The sequence below is a fragment of the Aythya marila genome, assembly GCF_965140915.1.
Source record: "Aythya marila genome assembly, chromosome: 1".
In the NCBI taxonomy this organism is placed as follows: Eukaryota; Metazoa; Chordata; class Aves; order Anseriformes; family Anatidae; genus Aythya; species Aythya marila.
In genome coordinates this window covers 177,001,493-177,015,109 of record NC_139042.1, presented here as the reverse complement: position 1 = coordinate 177,015,109, position 13,617 = coordinate 177,001,493, and the positions used below count along the sequence as shown (strand labels likewise).

General features: G+C 37.8%; 1 protein-coding gene across 7 annotated transcripts in view; it reads left to right on the top strand.

Annotated features, from left to right (window-relative positions):
* NRCAM (neuronal cell adhesion molecule) overlaps nt 1-8,967 on the top strand; it is a gene marked incomplete at its 3' end in the record, with an annotated part of 156,660 nt that extends 147,693 nt beyond the window's left edge. For 4 of the 7 annotated variants that reach the window (XM_082764101.1, XM_082764103.1, XM_082764100.1 and 1 more), the window contains one exon: nt 4,976-7,389. In XM_082764101.1, coding sequence (XP_082620227.1) covers nt 4,976-5,213 — 238 coding nt within the window. Of the gene's footprint in view, nt 1-4,352; nt 4,411-4,975; nt 7,390-8,828 lie in introns of those variants that run through there. The other 3 variants (XM_082764105.1, XM_082764104.1, XM_082764102.1) reach the window with 2 other exon arrangements.
* Nucleotides 8,968-13,617: the final 4,650 nt, after the last annotated feature.

Below are 13,617 nucleotides of genomic sequence, written 5' to 3'. Positions count from 1 at the left end.
TGATTGTCAGGTAATCTATTAGTCTTCCTTCTTTCTGTAGGTTGATTATCAATGAGGATGTAGTTTGTAACTACAACAGTATTTTTTTTCTGCTGTACTTACAAAGATTTATTGCAGCCTAGGTTTGTTTCCAGGTGTACCTAGCAATGATTTTTGCCTTACCACAATAATTCTAAGGTCAATCCCTTCTAGCACAAGCTGTGATGTCAGCAGACTGCCAGGAGGATTTTAGTCTCTGAATAGATTGGATTTGGCAGTGATCTTACTGTGTCCTCATTCACACACACATGCTTTCTTTGATGGTTCTTATTTTAATTCTTGAGCATCTCTGTCACCTGATTTTTTAAATCATTGCTTTGATTTCAGTTTGAACATTTTTCCTCCAGAAATAGCAAAGGTTTGCTTAAATTTATCTCAAGCAGATTTTTCTTTAAGATACTTACTACGAGTAGGTCAGATTCTTTGGCTAACAACAACTTTTTCAACTTGTTGCCATTTAAAGCCAGAGCTTAATCTCCCAGTTTTTGTGGCTTCTTCCAAGATTGAAGATCAAATATTAGATGTGCTAAAGAAAACCTACTCAGAAAAATAAGTTATTTTGTCTTAGCAAGGTTGGAAATAGTAAAAAGTTTTGAAATCTGAATTGATACAGGTGCTTACGTGTATAGGGAAAGAATTATTTACCTGTACAGTCCTTGGTATCCCAGTCAATTTAGGAGTGTGAGCAGAAACCCATTAGGTATTGGGGCAGAAGTTCTCTGGGTGTCTACAGGAAAGCCACAGTACAAGGTCCTGTAAGCCTTCTGTGGCGTCATGTGGCTGCTTATACTTAAACGTTTCTGGGCTGTTGACATGAAGGCACAGAAAAAGAAATTTACTACCAACAAATTCCATCCTCAGCATCCTCTTTCTGCCCAGAAGATAGCCCAGAATGCTTTACCCATTTTGTTTGTTTTATGTTGCCTTTCATCTGACAGTTGTGTTATGAGGAAAAGTAGTATATTGCTAACCATATATTGAGTTGTTTTGCATGTCCATGAATGTGGCAAAGTTTAGTGGGAACTAGTTGCCTGCTGGACTGCAGAGGCATCGTAATACTGTCCTCCCCATTCTGACTGGTTGCTGCATGTACCCATATCTAAGGAAGAAAAATTGAAAAGTTGAAAGAAGAAAGGAGATTTCAAGGTACATATTTCTTTCAATAACTGATGAGCTTGTGAAATGGAAATACTTTTTTAAACAAAAAAAAAGTTTGTACTTTGTATTTATACATCATTATTGTTACCTCCATACTTCTTCATCTCTCTTAATCATTAGGTACAAGTTTGCTGTATGTTTCATTAAACAAAGGGAAAAGATACATGTATTCATATATTAGCAATCATTTATGAAAAATATTTAAAGCTTTTAGAGTCTGCTTTAATACTAAATGCACTGTCCTTGAAGGAGCAAGAAATGCCTGGTACATATTAGTACATACAAAAATTACTGGTGCGTCTTTATTAACAAACTTTCATCCTTAAAAAGCTAGTGGCATGGAAATTATTTCTAAGAAAACAAATTGTAAAAGTATCCCTAAGCTTAGCTGTCATGGTCATCTGAGCTAAATATAAAATTCTTACACATTCTCACCTCTTGTTTTGTTCTTTTTCAGTACTTACTGTCTCAGTCTTAATTGAAGGCACTGCATACATGATGCATTTCTAAATACTTCTTAAATTTTCCAACTGTAATTTTAGGTAACCCAATTTGTACCTTATTTTTCATTTCAGGGTATTGCACTAGATAATTTTAAAGTCAGCAAGCAAAACCACAAACAAAAACTAAAAGATCTATTTTAATAGATCTTGATATATTCTGTTTGTATTTTGGAATAGTTTTATGAACAATCAGAAACAAGATTAGCAAATCTTGCAGATGCTGTATCAAAAGTTCTGACTTTAACGTTTTTGCAATATAATTTTATATGTTCTAAAGCATAAAGTGTTTTATAGCTCTTAGGGCATCAATATTCATAATGGGACAACTCAGCGACTTTTGTAGATTGCTTCTTGGCAGCACACAGAAAACCCATTCATTTCCCCAGAGCACCAGGCTCCCTTCTTTGTTTTGCACCCCCACGGGTACAAAAGTGCTGTCCAAAATGTTGATGTTTTCACTTTTTTGCTCTCTCCTGTTTTGTCTTTTATCCTCTGTTTCTTTCCCTTACAACCAAAACATTGTATTAATCTAACACAAGTGTTTATAATCCAGCTTGAATCAAGGTACCATGCAATATGTTTTCTTTTCCTGAGCAAGGAGTGGAAAGCACCTTGGGTAATCCCATTTCTTTTTTCACTGCCAGAGTCTGGGCAGAACTTCTTTCTGGACTTTTCTGGTGCAAAAACAGAGTGAATACCCAGGTTCAGATTTGATTTTGCATCTGCTGTAACTATGCTCTTATACCAGTGCCCACCTCCATTCAGGTGCATCAGCAGTTTTGTCTATTTGTTTTTAATTAGACAGTAGAATCTGCATCCTTGCTAAAACAGAAAAAACAGACACAATACAACCAGCTGTGTAAGTATTTCTTCACTGTTTTGCATGTAAATACATTTGGTTTACAAAAATACAGACAAAAAGCCCTAAGAGCAACACAAAGCAAAAAATTCTTCTATTCAGATTTATCTGTTACCAATTAAAATCGTTGAACTTCTTATTGGATTAAACACAGAAATGTCTGATATTTTTTCATACGGTGGTGGTGTATTATTTATTTACTGTGTATTTCCAGCCTAATGAATTATGCTGGATAGGATCACACTTTAGAACATTTGCACAGAGTTTCTTGACCAGTTTGAATAGGGTACAAATGCAGTTTTTAATTTGTTTTCATTCCTACATGTTACAGTGTAATGTTCTTCACTAAACGCTCTTACCTTGAAGTCATAAACACTTCAGGTCATTCTTTGAAATTATAACCTGATACTATTTCAAAGTGAGAGTCTTGTCTTCAGTGCTTGTGTAGCCTATTTTAATGACTCTAATGCCCTCAGATGGGGGCAATGAAGAAAGTACCTTGCTATCTGATGAGGAGACATGCAATTTTAAAATACTGTGTTCTTTCTTTAGCATTTTTCACACAGGTTCCTTCCAAAACAATCTCCAAATGAGTGATGTCTTTGTAATCTGCTCATGTTTGCAGTGTCATAAACATTTGCACTTTGCTGCTGGATGATTGACATTTTCAACTAGAATTCATTTAAGTGTTAACAACCTAAATGTTCGCATTATCAATGGGCACAGAAGATCAGTGATATTTATCCTCATGCCATGTACACAGCAATAGCTTAAAACAAAGTTAAGCCAATATGATCAAGTTTAGAGTTTTGGCCTTCGTGCATTTTAATTTTAACATGAAGCTTTTCTTACATGTTGGTAAGATAGGTGTTCCTACCACTTCTGTGTATGCACAGAAAAATAAAATCTCTGATATGCAGTTTTAAAAAATGATATGCATGGTAGAGGTGTACTTCTTTTAAAATATGAAAACTTGAAATCTTCCAAAGCCAAAAACAGATGAGGAGATGAGGGGTACCAGCTTGGTGGAAAATTGATATACTGTTGTTTTGCAATAGTGAAATGCTTCTCGATAGGGTATATATTAGCTAACAGTATAACCTGTGAGACCTTGTACGTACTTTATTGCTTTGATTCCATCTAACAATGTGGATATTGTAAATATATTTTTATTTACTTGACACTCTATACATTTCTTTATATTTTCCATGAGTTGAAAGTCAGTAAATAAAAAAATAATAATTTGTTCTTTGGTACATATATAAAGTCCTGTGTTTCATTTAAGACAATTTCACCCATAAGTGCAATTGTAGCGTTTTTTAATTAGAAGTGGTTTGGAGCTGCTGCTGAAATCTTCACCTTGAAACTGAAGTTCAGTTTTAAGTATTCAGAAATAGACCAACTAGATCTATTTCATAAAATACAGGCTTACCACAGCTACAAATCTGTTCAAGGTTGCTGATGGCACTGCAGCTTTTCCACCAACGAGGGAGAAACTGCAGTGCTTTGCTAAAGGGATCTTTCTTCCCTGCCTTTCTTTCCTTTCTTTGTTTCTGTTGTGCTCCAGATTATCATCATCATTGTCAGAACATGTTATTATTTATGGATTAAGATAGAGAGGTTGATCTGACAAGTAATGAAAAAAAACTAACCATGCTCTTAACTACTCAGTTCTGGCTGCTGTAAGCTGAATTATTGCTTTACCTGTATAGAGTTTTAACAATTTTAAAAGCAACTTATTATTGATAAAATACTGATCACTATCAGGATATGGACTTTGCTTTTCTTCTTAGGCTATTTTCATTTGTTTCTTCTGCACCCTTTTAATGGAATATATAGGTCTCTTGAAAGGTAAGGCTGAAAATTGCAAGTCTGGCCTGCATTATGTAACAAATTATTTGAAATGCAGCATTTTATTTTCTTTGTACAAGTAAAGAAAACCAGTATATCCCATTTAACTAAGTTCATTCTTCATTCGTGTTGAAGGAGTCAAAGAAAATAAATTTAACAGACTAACTTCACAGCACATCATAAGCTTGTTACTCTGAGGAACAGATAATTATTATTTTTTTAACTTTACAACCCACTTTTTAATGCTTGCAGTTGCATCTAAATTGCTTCCAAGCCAAGGGCACGAGTCTTATGCCCTTGTATAAGTCATGCACGATGAAAAAAAAAAAAAGAAAACCACAAAAAAAACGTCCTCCACTGAAGACATTCGCTGTTTAAACCATTACTACACCATGTATTCATGTCAACTGCATCATATTGACTTGTCTCTCCAATGTGATGTGGGTTTACTAAAGGATTATAGGGCTGCTCACATGCTTTTTATAAACTCTGCATGCATGGCTGATTTTGCCTTAACGAATCGTACATCAGTTAATTCATTTTGTTTGTTTGTTTGTGTCTCCAGTGATGCAGAGGACCATAAACCTCTAAAAAAAGGAAGCCGGACACCTTCAGACAGAACTGTGAAAAAAGAAGACAGTGATGATAGTTTAGTTGACTATGGAGAAGGTGTAAATGGTCAGTTCAATGAGGATGGCTCCTTTATTGGACAATACAGTGGTAAAAAAGAGAAAGAACCTGCAGAAGGAAATGAAAGTTCTGAGGCTCCTTCTCCTGTAAATGCCATGAATTCATTTGTGTAATCAAAGAACTCGATCCCCTTGTGTCTTCTGTTTGTTTAAAGCGCTTGTACATCCTCCTTCTCATACTATGAACATGCAGGTAACAAAGCTCCTCACCTCAAAACGTTTATGCTATGAGAACATGCCAGTCAATACAATTACTCAGTATGGTGACACATCAAGTGGTATGTTAGTATGAATCAAAATACAAAATTCAAATTTTGTTTGAAACTTGTTTTTTCTTACTTTTTTTAAAAGGAACTGACACTAAAAATTGACTTCTAATTTTGTTTTCTGTTGAAAATATGGTATAATGCATGAAAAAAAATGCTACACAATTCACAATCTCGTGTACACTATAAAAACATGGTTGGACAATTTGTTATGCAATCCTTGGCTGAATCCCTGGATATGAATTCCGTTTTCATTGTCAGAGTGTTATAGTAGTATTATATAGAACTTCAATGTCTTTGTGGACATTGTTGTGAAATTGGTGACTTAATGTCTAGCTATCATATGTCTTTTTGCAAGACAGTTAGGAACAGTATGTACAGTATATAATTGCTAAATGATTTAAGTATGACACTTGCATTTGCTGATGCTTAATGAGACCCTACTATCTGCTCTTTGCTCCTATTACTTTATAGCCTTTTTAATCTATCAAGTATTACAGCAGTACAGTGTTCTATTTTTACATCAAAACACATTGGATTGATTTTAGGGCATAAAAGATACGCATTGCAATGCATTTTGGAATTTGTACAGTCACTGAAAGAAAAATTTTAAAATGACAGAAAATATTCCAGAAAAGACAGGGCAAAATACATTCAGTGCCTTTATACAATATGCATTCCATAATGCACTGTACTATGAAGTCAGTTGCTGCAGTAAACTGTGATTAGTGGACAACTATTGTTGCCAAATAAAGTAAAAATGTAAAATAAAATAAAATAAAATTTTAAAAAAGTGTTATGAAACTGTTGTGCTAAAAATGGAAGGTTTAAAATGTTTGAAATTACACAAAGGAAAGTATGGTTTTTTTTTCCTTTAATAAAAAGAACACTTCCTAGACAGTTACAGCACAACATGTTTTCATGGCCTTAAAAGATATATTTAGGAAAATAATAAAACAAGCAATCAAACAAACAAACAAAAAAAAACCCACACACACATGACAAACAACCAGAATTAAATTATTTACTAACACAGCAAGGTATAAGCTCTTGTAAAATAAACAGCTAAAAAACAAGCTAGCCAACTACACCAGCAAGAGTGCATTTCCCTCTGTGTCCTGGCCTGCTCGGTGTGGCAGCTTTGGAATTATCTACACCCCAAAGCACTGTGGGGTTACCACTCACAACCGCAGAATTCAATCTGACAAGTGCTCGTATGGTTTAGTGGTAAAGGATTACCATTATCAGTTACAAAATTATTTTCTCACATACTATATCAATCAAGTGTTTACCTCCAAATATAAATTTTTATAACAACCTATGGTTGAAGGAATGCTCAGTTTCATTTGCCAATAAATTGGTTTTTCATAACTTGCATCAAGTTTAATTTTAAGTAAGCTTTTTATATGTAGATATTTTGTTGAATTTGTAAATACACTTAAAGCGTAGGTGCTATATGCTTCTAGGTGTTACAAACAAATAAAACAAGAAAGCTTATGTTGTACTGTGTAAGAAGTACTATAGCCAATGGTGTGCATGGTATTTTAAAGCATCTACTTAAATATATATATATATTTTTTTTTGCTGTGAAAACAAAATAGTGAACTGTTCTGCTTTTTTACTGCAGATTCCTAATTGAACCATTCAGAGCTTTTGCCAGTGCATTACATCAGACCATAGTACACGTCACAGCTTTCATGTATATATTGTAGGTAAAGCACAACCGAAGTGATCATAAATGTACGCTAGCTGTAATAAGCTTCTTTCGCACCTTTGAGCTTTTCATTCACCAGTTTTCTTAATGGGAATCGAAATAAGAAATGAATTATACAAACATTGACTACAAAGCACAAAGAGAACATTTCTTAATAAGATTTTACCAATGGTTTTGGTAAAAGAGAAGTATAATTTTATTTAATTGTAGATGCTGAATTATCTGTGCATGTGGGGGTAAACATACAGGCTCACTTCTGTAATAGTGCAACAGATTTTGTATTAAAAATAAATGTGGTTTTAAAATTTCACTGTTTGTTCTGTTTACACTAGCAGTAAAAGTCAGATCTGATTCACCATGTAATTAAGGATTCAAATTGGAAAAAGCATGAAACAACTCTTATCAGAAGCTGTTCCCACGTTGTTACAGGACTTTATGTACCGCAACCAAATTACTTATGGACTATTGCCTATCTTTACATACCACCATTTGAAAACGATATGAATTTGTCTGACCATTTCCCATTGAAATCTGCTGCTGTTTACACTTTACTTCCATGGATGCTTTATTTAGTTGTATTTCTGCAGTCATGTCCATACCTGTAAGCGTGAATAAGAGAAAATAAGAATGTCCATTCAAAATTAAGGGCCTTCAGATAAGATCCCAAATAAGGATTTTGTGTCCTAAAGGACATACAAAATTCTGAGTATTCATTTCTAAACATGATATTTAACAGTACATGAAGTGAGGTGAGTTTAACACCTTTCACAGTACACAAAATCCATTGCAATGCTCTTTTCACACCCTGTCTGTTCTTTGTATGAATGGAAACGCGCTGGGCAGGAGGGCAGTTGCTCCACAGAGAAGGCTGCAGGAGAGTCATGGATTCCAAGAGGTGCGGACGCTTCAGGAAGTACGTCAGAAGGTTGATGTTTGTGATGCCCAAAAGAGGGATTTTATCACTGAAGCCATTCTGTCTGCCCTCCGAGCCACCTATATACTGGACCCCTTTGGCTATTCTCACTTCTGTCACCTGTGTAGTCACAACAGTTGCATCCTCAGACATGGGGCTGTCTTTCTCTGTGCAGGCATCTATTGATTTTTCCAGCAATGTACATTGACTGGGAGATATGAAATACAACTGTTTCTATTTTGATTAAAGATAATTCCTAGAAAGAGGGATCTGAGTTCCCTAGGCTTTGTTGGGACAAAAGATTTCACATGATAACTGTTTTTGGAGACACACTTCTGTTCATCTGTTCCTGTTTCCCAAAGTGCATTAATACATACAGTCACTACATTTTCCTTTTAGTGATTTACTTTTGCTTTTGGTTTTATTCTCACTGAAGTGATTGTATAAATCCAGAGGGAATTAAAGAGGATACCCCATCAGTAGTTTTTCTTGTAATCTTCTATTCTCACATTGTTCCTAGGAAAATAGAGTTTCCTTGTGGATCTGCATAGCAGAGGCAAAGTGGCAAAGTGAACCAAATTCTTTTCATGTGCTGTCTGGCCCGTTTCGAGACGGAATTTGGAGAAATAATAAATGAAGCAATATTTTCTACAGTACAGAAGTGGGCTTTTTGTTGTTATTGTTGTTTTCTCTGAAAGAAGGATTAGGGATAAAAGCAGGAAGATGTTGAGATGTTGAGAATTGTCCTTTGTTGTGTGTAATTGGAAAGTAATTGTCCTTTGTTGTGTGTTTCTGTCTCTCTTCCTCTCCTGGCCTTCCCTCTTCTGCTATCTTAGGAAAGAACACTTCAGAGAGCTGGCAGAAGGAGCGACTGATGTCATGGGAAGATGGAAATAAGTGAATATGCTACTGTAGGGGTCTACCCCCAAATAATGCTTTCTGGGGTGCAAATTAACTCCATCTGGTCATCATTTTTAATCTCTGAGGGGATTCATGTTTTCTCTTGCTGCTCTTTGTGCACATGAAGTGGAAACTTTAGACCAAGCTGTCAAGATAAGTGCATGTCAACAGGACGTTGACTGACAGTAGATGTGATACATCGTGACTGTAAGCAAACAAATAAATTCTCATCCTTGTGGTCTCACAACTTCCGGCAACAAAAATATATGCAAACTTTCTTACTGTACTCAAATGTAGGTGATCCAGTAACAAATCCAAATCCTGTTTAGTATCTTAAAAAATGAACCCTTCATTTGAGAGCTGGAGCAGTATACCCAACTGTGCATTTGGCAGCACTTGCTTTGTCCCCTGGGGAAGCACTGCAGGATAAAATTAGAGCAAGCTTGCTAGCAATGGGATTGCATATGTTCCATGCTGAGAAATGAGGCAGGGCAGGGGATGGCTTCTGTCAGCAGGTCCCCTCCAGCCTGTTGTCCTCCCTGACCCTGAGGTACCCAAGTAGAATAAAGAAGTTCAAAAGATGGTGTTTCCCCATATGCTGGGGAAATAAATAAATAAATAAATAAATAAATATATGTAAGCTGAATCTCTAAATAGGAGTTAATTCTGCCTGGATTTCTGTTATGTTTTGGATATTAGTGAAGAGGAGGAAAAATTCAAGGTCCCCAGTTTTTCAAGTTGTACAATTATATGGTCCAGGGTTTCAGACCTAATCCTAACTCTAGCCTGACTTCTGGGAAATTACTCACTCATGCTGTATTAAGGAACAAACTATATTTATTTCCAACAGTAAACTATACTTGATCCATATCTTCCAGAGGATGCTGCCCTATTTCCCAGTCCAAAGGCCTCTAAAAAGGGATGCTTTGATCTTGAAACCCATCACCTTATCTGACAGGTGATAGCCATTTTTGTACATTGCTCTGCCATTACTCCGTGTTTGCACAGATCTCAAGGACTTTGAGTCTTCATAGGACTAAGGGGACAAATTAGGTTTTCCTAATTCTGGTATTCCAAATATATTCCAAATAGATGGTCTGGAATATATGAGCTGTAGTGAGGGAGTCCTTGTGGACATGCCAGTATGAAAAGGTTTTTTGTTTATGTAGTGTTGCGTTTCTATTTATGCATATATTGTTTCGAGATACTTACAAGAACTTATCAGTCTTAGAGACTTTTCTCATATTTAATTGAAAACAGCCAATAAATTTGCATGCTTTGGATGGGAAAAGTACTGTAACAGATGGACAAACACTCAAGGCAATTGCTTAATTTTCTTTACTTTTTGAAGCAAGCTGGGATTTTGCTTGGAAAGCAACTGCTTTTTGTAAGTATAGGTCAAGGCCAGCTGAAATTCCCTTAGCTTGGGAATTTGACTGGTTTTGTTCTAATAAGATGAGGAAAGAGGGAATTTTCCAAGCCCTTTAGATAAGGAAGATACAAAGAAGCCACGTAGTGAAGACTCCAAACTTGGAATGCCAGCTTCAATGTTTTTGAAAAACTTAAGGGAAAAAAAAAAAAAAAAAAAAAAAAAAAAAAAGAAGTGGGAAGAGGACAGCTAATTGAAACAATTTTTGGCAAATCGGAGGACAGAGTGAATGTAGGTGAAGTGGACATCAGCTGGAATATTTTGATTTTCATTAAAGAGAGAAAAAATGTCCTTTGCTAAGCCATCTGGCAGCCTCTGGGTACAAACGCAACATAAGGAAGCACTAGAAAAAGCATTTAGACTGCTTCTAAGGGAATACTGTACATTTAAGTTGGTAGGCGTTGACAAACCATAGTTTTATGTGTAAATACATAACTCAATCAATCAATCAGTGAGCCAATGATCAGGCCAGAAATTTGATGCCACTGAGGTTATTGTTTGTTCCTGGCTGTCTTACAACAATGAACTCTTGGTTCAATTTTTTTTTTATTTTTTTTTTTCAGCTTTAGTAAGAAACCAGACTCAGCTGTTTTATTAAAATTAGTCAGTGACCATAAACTTTATCAAAAGGAAGGTTTTTGAATTTTCCTAAAATGAATTTTGTTTAATTCAATAGCCCAGTTTTAAAGCTTTAAAAATAGCAATTGACCACTAGGGGGAAGTCACAGTTGTTTGTTAGCAGAAGCCCATGAAAACAGCGATCCAAAACGATGCATCAAAGTTCATATCACATGTGAAAGCATATATTTATATATAATATGCATATATAAAATACTGCTGTAAGACACAAGTTCATAATAATTTTCCTGTTTTGAAAAAAAATATATATGTTTTTTAATTGTTTCTCTGAGTACTGTTGCCAGCTTCTGCCTTTCCCCTGCGGAGGGTGCTGCTGGGTTACAGAGGGAACAAGGAGTCTGCCTTTTTGAGCCATGAAAACCCCACGGGACCATAAAAGCAAAGAGTTGAATGCATGATCAGATGTTACCATGCTGCTCTGGTCACGTTGAGCTGCATAGGATATTAGGTGCAGGATGCTATTCATTTAATTACCTGTGGCTATGAAAGCAACAGCTGCTCTGGAAAGCTGGTGGTCTCAAGACCAGCTGAAGTAGCCAGGAACAGTCCACAATAGTTCTCAAATGTTTGTGAATCATTTAACAGAGTGCTTGTTGGCCAGCAAGCACTCTGCATGGTGCTTGTTGGCCCATGCAAGGCACTGTTTTAACAACAGAGTGGGTGACTGGGATGTAATGGTTAGAAATTTTTCCAGATGCTGCTTATTCTGCTCTTACAGACATAGACAGAGGACACCATGTTGTCTCCCAGACACAAATTCAGGCCTCTGCGCAGGATGAGACCACTACATTTTTTTTCTCCTTATTTCCCCCACTACAGGGTCATGTAACTCCAGCATAGACAAACCCTGAGCAGCAAACAGATGAACACTCACTGAGATGAGTCAGACTTTAAAAAACATTATAGGGTTGAGCTCATCATTTTGCAGGAACTCCCTAGTGCATACAAGAGGCTTTTCTCTTGTATATGTGCATATTTGAAGATGAGGAAGCACGAGCTATGTGTGTGTGAGAGACACAGTAGGAAGATGGGGGAAAAGGTACTAAAATTAGATCCCCTTGAAGTTGAGTCTGTATTGTATCTGCAGTTTAATTTGGTGCTGTATATGCAATTATATTAATGATCTTATTCTAATGTGCACATTTGTTATCATGACCATAAATTACAAGGACATGTTGTGCAGAATTGCTGTTTGTAAAGTAGATTGGTAAGAACAGTGGGGCAGGGATGCTTAGTCCGAAATTCAGCATCCATCCCTGTCCCAAAGGCAGACAGAAATAGCAATTTTTGAAGATGTAGGCAGAATCAGAAATCAGCCAAACACCTTGCTATTTTGTCAACTCCTAAGTCAGTGTATGTAGCCACCAGTGCTTGGCAGCTATAAAATAATAAAGGTTTTCATAAAGATAGTGTTGATTTGGCTTATTTGTAGCCAATTGGCTCAGATTTTTGTGAGTCATTTGAAAGGGCAGCATGCTGCTCCTGGCTGAATTTACGAAAGCAAAAGGGACACTCAACCCATGAAAAGGCCACACTGGGTAATCTGTAGGCCAGTAGCTACCCAGTCTCACTGAGACAGGATGCTTATCGGGTTTGAGTTTGTCAGGATTGCCCTTAATCTCCATGTCAAAGAAGAAAGGCTTAAGGTCTTGACGCATGCAGGTGAGATGAGCTCCTCACGCAGCAGATTGTGCTAGGCTGGGCCAGTGTCACTGTGGCAGGGAGCAACTCGGTGCTGGGCTCATTTCTTCTGACATTTGTGCAAGCAATCCCTCTTCGGGTATGACCAAGTGTCGTGGTTCCGCTCGAGTGGGCAGCCGAGCTCCACCACAGCCGCTCTCTCACTCCCCCTCCTCAAAGAGGAATGGGGAGAAAATATGTGAAAAGGGCTCAAGGATTGAGATAAGGACGAGAAAATCACGCAATAATTATTGTAACGGGCAAAACAGACTCAGCATAAGGAGATAGTAAGATTTATTGCCTACAACTAACAAGCGAGAGAAGTGAGAAAACAAAGGAAAAAAAAACCAAAAGCACCTTCCCCCCCCCCATCCACCCTCTTCCACCTCCTCCCCCCGAGCGGCGCAGGGGAACGGGGAATGGGGGTTATGGTCAGTCTACAGCACTTCTTCTCTGCCGCTCCTTCTCGGTCACTCGTCCCCTGTGCTGTGGGGTCCCACCCACGGGATGCAGTCCTTGATGAACTGATCCGGCGTGGGCTTCCCACAGGCAGCAGCTCTTTCAGAACTGCTCCAGATATGGGTCCGTACCACGGGGTCCATCCCTCAGGAGAAAACTGCTCCAACCTGGCTCCCCTGCGGGCAGCAGCTCCTGCCAGGTCACCTGCTCCTGCATGGGCTCCTCTCCACGGGCTACAGGTCCGGCCCGGAATCTGCTCCAGCAGGGGTCTTCCACAGGCGGCAGCCTCCGTCGGTGCAGGGCCACCTGCTCCACCGTGGTCTCCTCCACGGGCTGCAGCGTGGAACCCTGCTCCACCGTGGTACTCCATGGGCTGCAGGGGGACATCCTGCTTCACCATGGTCCTCACCACAGGCCGCAGGGGACTTCTGCTCCGGCGCCTGGAGCACCTCTCCCCCTCCTTCTACACTGACCTTGGTGCAAGGCTGTTCTCTCACTCCCTTGACTCTCCCGGCTGC